This window comes from Euprymna scolopes, chromosome 26 (genome assembly GCF_053919585.1).
Source record: "Euprymna scolopes isolate OS-2025 chromosome 26, ASM5391958v1, whole genome shotgun sequence".
NCBI classification, from domain to species: domain Eukaryota; kingdom Metazoa; phylum Mollusca; class Cephalopoda; order Sepiida; family Sepiolidae; genus Euprymna; species Euprymna scolopes.
The window spans coordinates 17,484,432-17,500,933 of NC_136507.1; the positions used below are offsets into that span (position 1 = coordinate 17,484,432).

The 16,502-nt window shown below is 35.3% G+C and overlaps 1 protein-coding gene across 1 annotated transcript; it reads left to right on the plus strand.

Moving 5' to 3' along the window:
- The first annotated feature begins 495 nt into the window (after window positions 1–495).
- On the plus strand, window positions 496–15,434 carry LOC145247939 (uncharacterized). Its single transcript, XM_080109578.1, has 4 exons — window positions 496–869; window positions 6,360–6,457; window positions 11,935–12,225; window positions 15,164–15,434. Exons 1-4 carry the CDS (start codon window positions 586–588, stop codon window positions 15,322–15,324), a joined length of 834 nt encoding a protein of 277 aa, XP_079965704.1. The 5' UTR covers window positions 496–585; the 3' UTR covers window positions 15,325–15,434.
- Window positions 15,435–16,502: the final 1,068 nt, after the last annotated feature.

Sequence of the window (16,502 nt, forward strand, 5' to 3'; positions counted from 1 at the left end):
GTTTCACATGCCTCCTCGCATTGTAGTTTATATTGCACTGTAGTGAACCTATTGTCGATTTCATGAAATTATTTTTATATAATAGCTTGAATTAAAGTTTAAAATAATAAAACTTTGTAAATGCACTTGTAATGTTGTTAGGTTGTATAAGAGTGTTAACTTTGGTCAAAATCGGACTGTTACTTCTCTAATTGGATTTCGTTATTATAATATAGAAGCCCCTTCGTTCCTATTTACTTACCTCCCCACGAGATCAGAGCTAAACACAAGATCGGTTTGTTCTTTTTTTTTTTTTACGGGGGGAAAATCCAGCTCCCCAAAAAGTGACACTGATTAGAAACAAAAATAAAATTGTCTCAGTCAATAAGGATTTCTCCTTCACTTCCCAAGACCAGAAAAGGTGAAGTGTATACTACACTTTACTCCTAAACAAAAAAGCCAAAGGACTTCATTGTAAACTTGAATCAAGGGGAGATAACTCTCATTCCTTGATTTTGTTTTTGTCACGTGACCAGAAGAGTCTGTTTTTTTTTTTTTTTGTGTCTAACGAAGAAATTAAAATAAATAAATTCAAGGAAGTTGAAAATGAATTGCGACGAAAGTCAAAAGGAGGGAGACACGACCGCCTTCGACTTGCCAACCACTCTGGAGACGTTAGGTGACCATCTTCATGCACAAATAACCTCTTATTTCCCCCGGTTGAACGATGAAACCGTGTCGAAAGTGACCGGCGTCTTGCTTGAATGCGGCCAAAAAGACATTTTGACGATGCTTCAAGATTTCCAAATTCTTCAGAAAAGGGTAACAAAAGTTCTTCCCATCCTCATCCCACCAGAACCAGCAGAAGATGAAAACATTCCAACATCTTCGTAAGTATTTCTTTTTTAAATTAAGAAATAACCCAAATCAAATAATTGTTGTTTGTTTGTTTGATTTAGTACGGTAAAAATGACGTAATTTATTTGGAGGACCTGAGCGAGAATCGTTCCCCTCTATAATTTTAACCGATATTCTGCAGTTGGTATTTTTTTTTTTTTTTTACAACCTAACTCAGCGTAGTATAAACACCTCCAACCTTCCCATGTTGAGAACGGCTTTCGGAATCGACACCCCTAACCTCGAAAACTATACTACTACAAAAATGGGGGGGGGGGTGATTCGCATTCAGATCTGCCATTTATTTATTTATTTTTATTTTTTTTTTGGTAAATTTTTACGACGTGCCTCACTGCCTCAGTGTATTATAAACACCCCAACCTCCCCATGTTCAGAACGGCTTTCGGAATAAACGCGCCCCCAACCTCGAAAGCCGTTCTTAACATGGGGAGGTTGGGAGGGGTGGCTACTCCGAAAGTCGTTCTTAACATGGAGGTTGAGTTTTTATACTACGCCGCTGGGGCAGGTTGTAAAAAAAAAAAAAAAAAAAAAAAAAAAAAAATTATTTTTTTTTTTAATACATATGTTCGATTCAGCATTTGGTGCAGCTTAGATAAAAAATGAATTAGATGAAAAATCTGAACAGTTAGGTCACGTGACATATGACACCGGTGCTTGCTTCTACCATTGTTGATAGTAAAAACACTAAAGGTTTTTTGTTTGTTTGTTTTATTTTTTTAAGGGAGTTCGAGGCGCTCTCCTATTATCCCAAAGAACCAGCTATGTAAACACCGCAATATTTTTCAATAATTATTTACAAAAAAAATTTCTTTACAATCAATTTTTATTTAAAATTAAGAAATTATTTTCTAAAATATTTTGTTTATATATGTTTTTTTTTTAAGTAAAATTAATTTTAAAAATACTGTTTATATCCATCTTCATTCAAAAAGGTTACTTTTCGGTAGTTTCACCTAAATTTTCCGAATGTCATAACGAGGCTCGGCTGTGGGACCTACTTATCTAAGCTGCACCCGGTATTTTTTTAATTATAGACAACAAAATGAAAACGTGGTAAAAAAAAAATCTATAACTAATAAATGTTAGTGTGATATTTATTGGGTGAGTTTCTATTTTTTTTTTCTTTCTGATTTTCTATTTTTGAGCGATTATCTAGGCTCCGAAGATGTGACTCTCTCGTGTCAGCCATTTTTTTCTTGTTCTCCCAAAAACTCGATACACTACTTGTGTTTCGAACTGAATAAACGCTTTAAAATGAGTTAAAACTCTAAACTTCTAACTTCTCTTGCCTTTGCTATATATTTTTCATTTTTATTAATTTTATTTATTTTAATTTAAATAAAGATCTGTATACAGATCATTTTGTGTGGAAAAACACAAAAAATGTGTCCTTTCCGTACTTAATGATAAACCTGAAAATATTTCTACGAATCCGGCTCATCCCAAAAATACTTCTTCCATTGCAAACACAAAAATAAATCTCAAAACGAGTGTATGCCATTTCTCTGATTGTGGTTTGATGCTAGTTCTGTGCAATTTTAGGAGATTCACCTCCCAGGCTTTACCTTCTCTTAAGTTTATTGCTAATTGCCTGAGGCGTCCTTACAGAAGAATGCCGATGAGGTTGCCCCGGCTTTTTTTGCAGACCAGTCTGGGATGAAACGCGTACATCAAATCCATTGCCACGGTTACTGGGAAAATGGTGGGATCATTCTACCATTCCAGTAGATATCTTGCTGCTGAAGCAATTCCCTACCTGCATAAGAGCCAAGTATGTCCAAGGATGGAGTACTGTTGCGACATCTGGGCAGGAGCTGCTAGAAGCAGCTTATCCTGCCTTGACAAAGTTCAAAATAGACTTTGTAATTTAGTGGGGGGATGCCCTCCCCCCCCCCCCCGGAACCTCTTTTCCACAAGAGACGTTGCGAGCCTGTATCTGCTTTATCGTTATTTTCATGGCAAATGTTCATCTGAGATCCAATCTATGGTCCCACCTGAACTGACTTTCATGAAAAACACTTGTCTAGCTGAAAACACTATCATTAATTTCCCCCACTCTTTATCGGTGCCTAAACCTAAACGTAGATTCCATGAACGAAGCTTCTTTCTTAGAACTGCATGCCTGTGGAACTCAGTTCCGTTTTCCTGCTTTCCAACTGACTACAATATGGTTGTCTTCAAGTCCAACGTGAACAAATATTTGATGAGCCTTCCCCTTAAGTAATCCAATTTACCAAATTTCTACTACTAACGATGACTGACATGTTCCCCTTGACCACTGTACACTCATTAACCCTTATCCTCGAGTGGCCTTTGGGCCTTGATAAGTGGTAACTCCTTTGTAAAAAAAAAAAAAAAAAAAAAGACAATGGGTTTTCAATCCCACTTTCTAAGCCTAGCATCACATCTTCTCGCCGTTTCAGCAGGATAAAATACCCACCGTGCACTGTGATAGATTTTGATACTTGTGCACCTATGGCACTGCACTGAAATAATAACGTTATTTAGAAAGCCATTCTTAACATGGGGAGGAGAGAGGGGGTTTTGTAACTATTCTGTACTTTCACCTAACAATTTAATAAATAAAAATGTCGTAAAAATTGGATTTAGCTGAAACCACTGTCAGTAATTTTCCCCACTCTAAATCAAAATGTAGATTCCATGAACAAAGCTTCTTTCTTAGATGTGCATGCCTGTGGAACTCTCTTCCGTTTGGTATTTTCCCACCTGACTACAACTTGGATGTCTTCAAGTCCAACATAAACAAATTCCTGATGAATCGCCTCCTTAAGACACTTTATCAAATCTCCAATACTAACAATTACTACGATACTATCCCATTGATTACTGTACACGCAATAACCCTTATCCCCGAGTGGCTTCCAGGCCTTGATAAGTGGTGATCCCCATTTAAAAAAAAATTATTTTTTTTTTAAATTTGAAAATGTAACACTAGTGAATATGAGCGCATGGGAAAATATCAGCAGCAGAAAAGGATAACTGGCTTGCAAGGAGATCAGAAGCAGCAGTAGTAGCTGGAAAATATGCATATGCACGGAGAAAAAAAAAAGAAAAATATGCACGAGGAAAAAAAAAAAAAGAAAAATATGCACGAGGAAAAAAAAAAAAGAAAAATATGCACGAGGAAAAAAAAAAAAAAAAAAAAAAGTGCAGCATGTGCTCGGCAGGAGAGAAACAAAGTTGGCGTCGAAGAAAATGGATGCGTAAATACGTATGTATTGGTTACGGCCAGCATGTGGTCAGAGAAAATACCTGGCCGTAACCAATACATACGTATTTACACATCCATTTTCTTCGACGCCAACTTTGTTTGAAAATGTGTTTTTATAAATTTTTATGGAGTCTTCTAATTATTACAATAGTCACAGCGCAGACAACACAGAAAAGATCAGAATTGAAAATTTTTTGTAGTTTAGGGTGTTGTTTTTCAACAAAAAACATAACAATGCTAGAAAATATTGGCTTTAAAATTCTGATTTTGGACCACTTTCCATAGAATGAGCCTAAAAGAAAGTGTGTGTATGAGGACAACTCTCAACCTATATACTCACTGAATTTTGGTATGTAGGGTATTCAGACATGTGGAAAACTTTTTAATCGGTTTCCATTCGGAAAAAAGGGCTTCTAAGGAGTTCAAAATTGAAAAATTAGTATTTGGGGAGCCATCAAATTTTTATGTTTGTCAACTGTTTCATGACAGCTTCCTTATGTTAAGAATAAGTTTGAAAACGCTTCTTAAAGATTGTGGTAAGCTGGCCTAATGGTTATCATATTTGACTCACTGTCTTTAGGTTTTGGTTTTGATTTCAGCTCAAGTATTTTTTTTTTTTTTTTTTTTAACTTACAAGAAGTGAATTGTTTTGAGAAAATATAATACTCGCATGCACGTTTCAGTTTCTTTCAATTTTTTAAAACTATATTGGTTACAATATAACAATCAGTAGATGATTGGCTCTAATGATAATAACAGAAACATCTGCATAATTTAAATATCATTTATGCATGTTTTATGACCGGGCTACACCAGGCAGTCTGCTAGTAAGATGATAAAATGCATAATGATGATGAATGCTGCACTGTCACTTTAAAAATAGTGATGTAGTGATTACATATTTTATCCTATTTTCTCTTGGTATAAATAGAGTAAGCCTAAATAGGGTCTATGTAGCCGTTACATTTTTTTTTAGTATAGACAGGTATACCTGGTCATTATAATGGTGTACGTATCTGCTTCTCAAATGTGTCGAGTACTTCTTTTAATGCCAGCTTTTCGTCTTCTTTTGGTTTTATTTTAACACTCGTGCGACTTTGAAGCAATGGACAACTGCCAGTGTCAGTTCCCGGTTCAAAAAGGGACGATGGCATGCCAGTCAGTCTGATGTTTTCCTGTATTAGAGGAACACAATCTATAGTCCCCCCCCTTGCCAAACTTTCACAAGAAACACTCATCTAGTTGAAAACACTATCAATGATCCCCCCCCACTCTTTATCTGTGCCTAAACCTAAACTGCATGAACGAAGCTTCTTTCTTAGAACTGCACACCTGTGGAACTCTTCCATTTTCCTGCTTTCCAGCTGACTACAATATGGTCGTCTTCAAGTTCAACATAAACAAGTTCTTGAGTCGTTCCACTGAAGTTAACAAATTTACCAAGTTTCCATTACTAACGATTACAATATTGTCCAATTTTACTACTGTACACTCTTTAACCCTTATCTTCGAGTGGCCTCTGGTGATGCCTATGTGTAAAAAAATGAAATAAAATAAAAAAACACGCTGGAACTTCCAGAAATCTCATAACCATCGCAATTCAGATTTATCCATAACTTTACTTGTACTCAATTTAGCAAGTTTCTTCAGGGCATCGCTTGGAGCACCAATAGCAGCTCCAGATGGATGTCAATTACTTTGATTTTTTTTTTCATCGTTTATCAAGGCTTGAACGCCCTGCAAGGATAAAGATTAATGAGTGTACGGTGGTTAAAGAGACAACAGCGTAATGATCAGTTATGGTAAAAATTGGATAGAATTTGATTTACATGAATAGCTCAAAAAGAATGTGTTTACATTGGACTTGAAAACGACCATGTGGTAGTCAACTGGAAAGCAACCCCACGGTATAGTTTTCATCGGTTAATCATTTCTTATATGGATCCATCTTGATTATTTGTGGAATAAAAAGTTTTTGTTTTATTGAATTTCGACACACAAAAGGGAGATAACTCTGATATCTAAGGGAGATAACTCTAATATAAATCCGTGAGAAATTTAATTAAACTTAAATTCTAATGCTATTTTTTAGATGATTGTTAGTTGGATGGATTTTTTTTTTTTTTTTTTTATATAATTTACAAAACTAACCGCTTTTATTAGCAATTTTTAAATATTGTACATATAAAAATTTATTTAAATATATATATATATATATTTTCTTTTCTAGCAATGTGAATGTTCTTTTTGATTGGACGGACAATGATTCTGAAGAATTGTTTGATAAAGTAGCAGCCATTGATCCAATATTTTGTGCCAAAATCACAGGTCAGTTTTTTATTTTTATATAGCACGAAAAAAAAAAAAAAGAAATTCAAATAGGAATTGTACTAAGGGGGATAACTTGTGCTTTAATCTCGACTTTTCTGTTTCAATGAGACGGAGAAAAGATTTCAGGTTTATTTGAATTACTGTTCTTAATCTTGAATGTTATTCACACAGCATTTCGGTTGATTTAATATAATTTTTTTCAGGTATATTTTATCAAACCCACGGATCTTTCTGCTAAACTTGGGAATCTGTATTGAATTTCAAACGGAACCCTTTATATAATTCACCAGGATAACATGCTCTTGTTCTGTCAGCCATGATCGGGTAGGAGCCCTAAGGAATACACAATTATATTCTCAGTATTGCTCCCACTGAGGATTGAATCTCGGATTATTGAGTTCAACAGAAATTCATGAGTCGAACAAAATAAACCTGAAGAAGGTCGGAAGTTACACTGGACGAAACCTTGTAAGACAGGTTTTGAGTAATCGCTGCTCAAAGTTCAACAATTTGGAAACTGGCATAAAATTATTATTTATACACATGTCAATATGTTTTTGGACTCATTTTGTTGGGTAATCAGTCTAGTATCCTGTACCTCTATAAGGCCACCATTCGCCCATGTATGGAGTACTGTTGTCACATTTGGGCTGGTGCATCTGCTGCTTGTCTTGGACAGGGTTCAAAATAAATTCGCCAACCTGATAGTTCCTGAACTGTCATCTAAGCTTCAGCCTCTGTCCCACCGACGAAATGTTGCATCCCTCTGCCTGTTCTACAAGTATTTTAATGGTGAATGCTCTGACGAACTACAAGCACTTGTACCCCCTCGATGTGACTACCCCTGACAAATCTGACAAGCAGCTAAGTCCCACTCCTTTACAGTAGAGATTCCTAGGTGTAAGAAAGCCTTTTACTCCAATAGTTTCTTCCCCAGAATTGCTAGACTTTGGAACTCCCTTCCGGGATTCTGTTTTACCAAAATGTACTGACATGCAGAAGTTCAAGTGTAATGTGAACAAACATCTTGCTGCTCATCTCCCTTCATAATACCCTTGATAATAGCCCCCTACTTCAAAGTGGCACTGCGCCTTGTTTGGGGTGAAAATTGATTTAAAAAAAGATTGCAGTTAAATACATAGATAATGATAAAAGTAACAGTCATGCCCAAAAAAGACTAAGAATGAAACAAATTATAAAAAAAAATTATAAAAAATGAAAAAAAATTACAATGTTTAATGTAACACATTACTGCTGATACTATTCGGCTTGTGAACTGTTGCTTGTGGGTGAGCCTTAGTAATCAAGCAGGTCATCATCAGGATTATCATGATAATCAACATCAAGGCTTCTTGCGCTGCAATCACGTCCACCATAAACTGTTTTTGGTGAGGCGGGATGAAATTTAACAGGGCCTTAATATCCTCAAGCTTCTTAACATCCCATTTAACAGATGTACTTCTGGAGTGTGTTGTTGCAAGGTCAAACACATGGTTGTTGTAAGACTTTGATCTTCCCTTCTGCAATTTGACATAAACATGATCTTTGTTGTTTATATATTGATTTCATGACAAAGCTCTATTTGTAGGTGTCGATATAAACAAACATGTTGCCATTTTTTAAGTTGGCCCCAGGTTTTGCTTTCTTGGTGATTTGGGTCTGCAACACGGCAACATCTACAAACCTATTCCTCTGCATCTTAACCACTGTGAACGGTTTTGTATGACGACGGGCACTGATAAGGTCAGCATAGTTAGGTTGTAAATAAACCTCAACACATCTTACTTTCTTTTCTATGTTCCCAAAATCCATATCACAAGGCAAGTAAGAGGGGCCAGGTATCGTATAAAAAAATCCGTATCACAAGGCAAGTAGGAGGGGCCAGGTATCATATAAAAAAAATCCGTATCACAAGGCAAGTAGGAGGGGCCAGGTATCGTATAAAAAAATCCATATCACAAGGCAAGTAGGAGGGGCCAGGTATCGTATAAAAAAAATCCGTATCACAAGGCAAGTAGGAGGGGCCAGGTATCGTATAAAAAAATCCGTATCACAAGGCAAGTAGGAGGGGCCAGGTATCGTATAAAAAAATCCGTATCACAAGGCAAGTAGGAGGGGCCAGGTATCGTATAAAAAAAATCTGTATCACAAGGCAAGTAGGAGGGGCCAGGTATCGTATAAAAAAATCCATATCGCAAGGCAAGTAGGGGGGGCCAGGTATCGTATAAAAAAATCCATATCACAAGGCAAGTAGGAGGGGCCAGGTATCGTATAAAAAAACTCCGTATCACAAGGCAAGTAGGAGGGGCCAGGTATCGTATAAAAAAATCCGTATCACAAGGCAAGTAGGAGGGGCCAGGTATCGTATAAAAAAATCCGTATCACAAGGCAAGTAGGAGGGGCCAGGTATCGTATAAAAAAATCCGTATCACAAAGCAAGTAGGAGGGACCAGGTATCATATAAAAAAGTGCTCAATTTTGTTGAATCTAACTTTGTATTTTCCAGAGGCAAGTAAGCCTCATATTAATATTTTTATTTTGTCCACCATATTTGTCACTAAAAAGATGCAATGTTTTGACTTTATTGTTTACAGAAGCATCGATGCAGTTTTGCAGACAACTATTCCTGCAGAACTTTTACCCATGAACTCCTTTCATGAATACATGACAGCTTTTCCTGTTTGTGTTACGTATACAAAAATTGTACATCTAAAGCTTACGTTTGTAGGACTGGACTCTTGTGGTCAGCTTTGGAGTAGGCAGTGTGTGTTGCAAATCGAAGCACAATGCAATAACACATGGATCTTGGTTATTTTTGCAGGCCTATAAAAGATTCTGAGTCTCCTTTGCTACATCTAAATGCTGTTTTTTTTTTGTTTTGTTTTTTTCCCCCCATCCTGCAGTTGTGCGATTTGTTTTTTTTTTTTGTTTTTTTTTTTTTTTTCACTATTTGTTTTTGCACTTAACTCGTGTATTTCATTCTTCACTAAATCACATTAGTTGCACGTATCCCTACTGGGTAGCTTGAAGCTCACATTGAATTCAATATTAAAAATATATTAAAATCGTTATTGATAGGCTCAACCAATTAAGGTACAATGTGTACATAATGTTTATGTTCAGTCTAAGAGGCAGGTACTTCCTGTGGGGACTCTTTGCCCTACTGTAGTAACTCGATACTTTAGGCACACTAGTGATGTGTTCTATCATTGATTGCCTTCATTCATCACTAATTTTTGTTGATGGAACTGCATGACCATGCTCATCTGGTTCAATCACCCCTGTCAAGCTTTATTTGGCAAGCACAGTCCCCACATGCTTTTTTTTTTTCCTTCTTCTTTTTCGTTTTCGCACGTTTTGCTAGTGAGCACATGTTTGTTTTATCACGTTATTTCAAGGGACAACTGCGCTAGAATGGCAAAGCGATATCACTTTGTCGACCAGCTCAAAAGATACAGCATGGATGGGAGAATAAAGTACTGGAGAAAACGGATATTCAAGCCACTAGAAGCTTTACCTCTCTGGCATCGAGCACCTCAAATACGCATTATCAATCCTCATCTCAAAAATTCATAAGGACAAAAATAAGTTCATTTTAATTATCACTATTATCGCTGTGAGCATACTTACCTGGATTATCTTGCTGTTTTTTCTTTTTATATTTTACAGTGTCCTGTACTACCATCAATAAAATAACCATGACAAGAGACGCAGGAGGCTAAAAAAAATCAGATTCTCACTTTCTGCCATTTTTTTTTTTTAATGAAAACTGACTCTGATTTCTGACTCTTCAAAAAAACTGCTGACTCCAACTATTCAGAAATGAAGAATTAGTTGACAAAAAAAATCTGAATTGACTCTGTTTTAAAATAATCAAACACTTACTATATGGCATAATCACATTGACACACCGCTTCCTGTTAGATCACTAAAGCTGAGCAATGTTGACCCTGGTCAGTACCAGATGGGTAACCATTTGAAAATACCAAGCGTTGTATTTAGGACATCAGCACTGCCCTGCAAGAATTGCAAACACCTAACATTGTCATCGTTCCTGATGGGGATATGCAAGTGACTGGGGACCGCTTGTTAATTTGATATTCCCATGAAACTTCTTCAAGGGAAGCCAGTTCAACCTGAATGCTGCTCTGGAGGAGGAGACTCTGACAAAATTGCCAACCCTGATTTCAGAAGTCAGCTGAAAAAATTACATTACATCTGTCTGCCACATTACTCTCCTCTTCTCTTTCCTTCTCCTCCTCTCACTCTCCTCTTTTTTTCCTTCTCTCAACCTTCTCTTTCTTCTCCCTCACTTTCCCTCTATCATGCAAATAGAAAGTCATCTTTTGATAATTTTGTAGGTAAAAGTTAAAAATATCTCTCCTATTAATACTCTTCTTCCTCCCATTTATAAACCATGGAATAAAAATGTCAAAAGAGGTAATTATTTACATTAAAATTTTAAAAAATTGGTTCCTGTCCAGAATTCCCCCCCCCCCCCTATATGGAAAAACAAAAATAAAGAAAAATTTGTATGATGTACATACCCTTGATGAAACGAAAATATCATATTCTTAAAATCACATAAATTGATTCCATTAGTTTTAGTTTTATAAAGAAAATCATTTTTAAGCAATTAATGAGAATTCGTAGGCATTACAACATAAATCTAGTATGAATTATTGTTGAGTATTCTTCCTTTGTTTCTTGAGGTTGTTTTTCAAAAATGGCCAGCGAGACAGTCACTTCTCAAATACTCATAAAATTTGATTTTCTTATTTATAAATAAAACTACTTGATCAATGCAATATGATCTGTACATTATACAGAGTTTTCTTTATTTTTATTTTTTTTTTAATATAGAGAGAATTTTGAACCAGAGCTAAACATTTTTATGAACATTCTTAAAATGCCATCAAAATTGGCACAGACATAGTTATTTTTTTTTTATATCTACTAGCCTCAGTGCCCCACGTTGCCCTGGGTGTTTGGAGGTGTGTGTTGAGCAAAAAAAAAAAAAGTTGTGGCAAGCAGGCTCGAAACCCGTACCATGAAGGAGGAAAAGAGTGTGAAAAAAAACTTGACATCTTTGCCGTTGTGTCTCACCAAACCGGAAGTGACGTAGGTTTAAATTAAGGCTAGTCCATCGAAAAGAGGGGATGACTTTCGAAAATATCTGCGAAAAAAGTGACACTCGCTCTGTAGAAAATTGCCCAGTTGAAGGTGAAGGAATTAATGTTTTTTGCCAATTTTTTCGATATTTGTCGTGCAAAGGGGTTGAGCTTCAAAACGATATCAATCTCATGAAAATCCGTCGCCTCTGTCAAAAGTTTTAGGCAGACATACAAACATACATTTAAACAGACAGATGAGGTTTATATTATAGATTTTATTTTATTTTTTTTTTTTTCTAAGTAAATAAAAAAAAAATATCAAACTTTTTATTTATTGATTTATATTTTCTTTTGTTTCAGGAATGCTGCTAGAAAAAAAGCCAAGTTTCTTAAGACAATGTCTCACCGACAGCAATTTGTTAAACTCTGCTGTTGAAAAAGCTCGTACGACTTATTTGAAATCACTGGAAATTACGTCTGTTTCTTCCCTGCTGGAAACTGCGAACAATGAGGCAGTAGTGGAAGATGGGCCGAAAGTGTTGATGAATAAAGCAAGAGTAGGTACATCGGATAACCATTTAAACGAGTTGGGAAACAGCATCTTTTCGCAAGTTGTCATGTGGTACCCAAAATTAGCCGACAAAATAACAGGTAAGGAAGACAATCTTTATTGCACCTCATAAAATTATGAGACCACTTCATGTGTGTCTGTGTGTTTGTCTCTCGTCTACATGACTTGCATATTGAATTGATTAACTTTGTTGCAATGAGACAAAAAATTTTGGGTTTATTTGGACTACTGTTCTCATCTGCAGGGTGTTATTCTCGTGTTTTGCTCCATGTAACCTCTGACCTTCTTCAGGTGTATCCCATCTAACTCTGGAATCTTTCTGTCAAACTCTGGAATCTTTCTGTCAGACTTTTGAATCTGTGCAGACTTTTGAACAGAACCCTTTATCTAATTTACCAAGGTAACATGCTGTCATTTCATCACCTATGACCAAGTAGAAATCCTAAGCGATTGTAAGTCTTAGACCTAAGATTCCCAAAATCCAACTTGTCTCAATGTTGCATCCCTATGTCTGTTGTACAAGTGCTCTGATGAACTCCTGGCACTTGTTCCCCCTCAATGTAGATGCCCCCGACTACCTTGACAAGCTGCAAAATCACACCTTTTCACTGTTGTGGTACCTAGATGCTGAAAGGCTACTACTTTTATAGTTTCTTCCTTGTAACTGCTGTTCTTGGGAATTCCCTCCCTGTCTCCTGCTTCTCTGACTGTACTGACCTGCAGAAGTTTAAATGTAATGCAACCACAATTCCTAGTTAGACATGATCCGAAATAGTATCCCCTTATGTTCCAAGTGGCAATACGTTGTAACCCTAACCTCCTTACGTTCAAGTGGCAATATGTCTTGAGGTGAAAAAAGTGTGAAAAAGAAGAAAATAAATAAATAAAAATAACGAGGAGGTGTGGGGGGGGGGGTACTGAGTCTGTTACTTTTTATTTGTATTTTAAAAACTTTGTTCATGGAATTTTGTGCGGTTTGTTTTCAAGAGATGCGGTTTAGTACGTTTCATTCAGTCAAACTTTATTTCAAATCAATTATTTTTTATCATAATAGTAAAACTTTCTTAATTATTTGATGTTTAATTTATTTCAATAAATCTGAAAGGAGTTTTTTTAAGGCTATGTCAATATAGTTCGTGGGGAAACACTGTGAACACGAGTTAGTATGTAACGCAGACGTTAGTTTTTAACTGTGTCACTAGACTTCAAACCTCTTTCAGATCCACATGTCGTCTGGTACTGTTGCAAAGAAAAAAATAAAATCCAACTTGACATTTTAAAAAATTTTTTATTTATTTATTTATTTATTTTTTGCTTTTATTTGTGGTTCTTCCAAAACAACGTATTTCGTTATCTTTCAAAAGTCTTTATGCACACATGCTTTTTAAGTCTTTCCCTTCGCCATTTCATGGTGGCCGTTAGCCAGCGCTTTCTCACCCTCGACTTTACACGTCCATCTTGCCTGGCTAGCAATTTGCTTCTCTCCTTAATCACATGGTGTATTTTTATTTTTATTTCCTTTCATTGTGATGCAAGGTCGTGTACACTTGCTAATTTGCATACATGCTTTAACAGCTGCTGCTAATATTTTCGCTAGCCAGCTATGCTTCAGCTGCTGATTTTCTCACATGGCTATATGCGCTCTGTTACAAGTATAGCAAAGAATAATGGCAATATTAAAAGGAATTTCCAATAATTTTCTTTTATGTATTGTACATGATGGTAGGTGTTGATATTCCTAATTTTCGAGAGTAGAATTTTTCCTTGGGGTAGAAAAGAAATGTCTGCAACAGTTTAGTGAGGCTTTCTTTTGTCTGTTTTATTTTTTATTTATTTTATTTCCGGAAGTCAGTGTCACAGTTGAGCTGCCAAATCAATTTATAGGATACAAGTTGTGGTGAATATTAAGTATTGTTAGGAATTATATCTTTTTTTTTTATATATATAAATAAGGTTATTTAATTGTAATTTACTGTCAAAAGTTTTATTTGATTTTGTATTTATCTCCCTTTTTTTACCACCCTTTCAAAAAGTTTGAATTATCTCCCCTATTCATGTCACTTTTTTTGAATTAAAGACGATATTTCATATGTACACAATAAGTGTAAAGACTGGAATTCAGTTAAGATCTATTATGTGCTTTTCTCATTTCTTTGTGGTTGATGTAAAATGATGCTCGTCTGAAGAGGTGTTCTAACCAGTTGTTGATGTTGTAAGTAGTTGGCTTAATGCCTAATAACATTGGCTAGGTGCAAAGTGTAGTATCTGTTGCGATGTTGTTACACTTAATAAAAAAAACAAAAAAAAATCCTTCCTAATGTTTATGAATTATATCATTCGGAATGGATTTTAATTTCATTAACCATGTTTTGAGTTTTTTTTTTCTTTTCTTTTTATTATGTACTAATGAATCACAGCTTATCGAGGCCCAAAGGCCATGCTAGGATAAGGCTAGGAGCTAAGTGTAGTATGTTCTGATAAGACATATATTTTCTGTTCTTTGTACAATGAAGAAGAAAAATGTAGGTAATTTTAGTGGCAGTCGTGTGAGTATTTACAAAAATCAATTATAAAAGTGATCTTCTTCTGAAGGTTGAAGGTTCAATCCTAAGTGTGGGCGACCAAAAAATACAATTGCGAATTATTTAGGACTTCTATCCAGTAATGGCTGACAGAACAAGAGCATGCTACCCCCTGTGACGTAAATAAAAGCGTTCTGCTCAATTCTGTCCAAATTCCTGAGTTTAACAGAAACATTCCTAAGTTCGACAAAGATACACCTGAAGAAAGTCTGAGTTTACATCAACCAAAATGTGAAAATCACACTCAGGATGAGAACAGTAGTCTGATGGGTCCAAATAATACGAGTAACCAATCCTCATCTCAAAAATTCAGAATCATCATTTTTATTTTTGTTCAAATCCAGACCCCCCCCTTTTTTTTTCTTGTATAACTGTTTTGAATGTTTTTTTTTTTTTTTCCCCCCTTGTATAACTGTTTTGAATTTTTTTTCTGTAGGTATGCTGCTGGAGATGAATATTGAAGAATTGGAATCTGTCGTTAATGACTCTGCTCTTTTAAAGAATCGGGCAGACAAGGCGTTCCTGGCATTGAAAAATTCTGGTTATTTGACGGCAGACTATCAGGTCAAAGAAAAGATTTCTTTATCATATCGTTGACAAAAAAAAAAAAAAAAAAAACAATGATTTGATATCACATAGTAAAACTGTTTCTATTACTCTAATGAAGAGTCACACACTATATATATACATAAAGCTCTGTGAACCTTGTGCTCTTGCTTGAATCTTGTCTTCAACAATCAGGCAATTCCTTCTTTCCTTCTTTTAAAAAAGGGATGACAGGTGAATTATATATATATATATAATGCATATGGACATGGCTCAGAGGCTGAGGTATGAGAGTGGAGAGTTGTAAATTTTGGTTTCGATTCTAACTGAAGGCTCTCAAGTCATATATATATATATTTTTGTAGTTTTGATCTCACTATTATATATAAAGTTCAATATAATAAATCGATAGAGAATTGTCTCTATAATAATTATGAATTAAAATATCATATTTAAGCATATTTTATGACCGAGCAAAGAACAGATTTTCTTTAAAATCTGATACTCATAAATGTGTGAAGATTGCTAATATCTTCATTGAAAATGATACAATACTCCAACCAAACGCCATGTCATTCCGAGCCCACAATATGCATCAGTAACCTCTGTGCTTTTGGCACTTCCCAAAAGTTACCTGATTGTAGATTATTAATAATGAATGAACACTCGCTGTCAAAAATGATTGGGGGGGGGGGGGGTTATGCTTCCCTAGTGTTCACACTGAAATTCATGTAAAATAATGTCTCATTCAATGAAGGTAAAAAAAAAGATATAAAATGCCTTTTAAAAAAAGCACCTCAATCAGTAGAGAAAAGAAAAAAACGAAAGGAAAACGTCATATGAAAATAATGGAGGATTTCTTTTCAAATTCATTTCAGATGGTCAAGGAGTGACTATTTGCTTTCTCCCTTCCTCTAAACACTTGCAATGGATTTGTCTTTTTTTTTTTTTTTTTTTTTTTTTTACTAACGTTTGTGTAATAGATTATATATATATATATATATATATATATATATATATATATATATATAAATACACATTGGTCTTTATGATAGAGTGGAGAATGGAATTGTGTTAGTCTTTATTGAAGCAATTTTTAGCATCCAGAATTTTTGAAGATCAGAAAAGCTCAACAACTGTCCATCTTACAAACTTGTGATAATCTTTGTGTTTGGAAAATCGTTTTGAATTTGGCAATTTTTTTTTTTTTTTTACTTGCATCACAGACT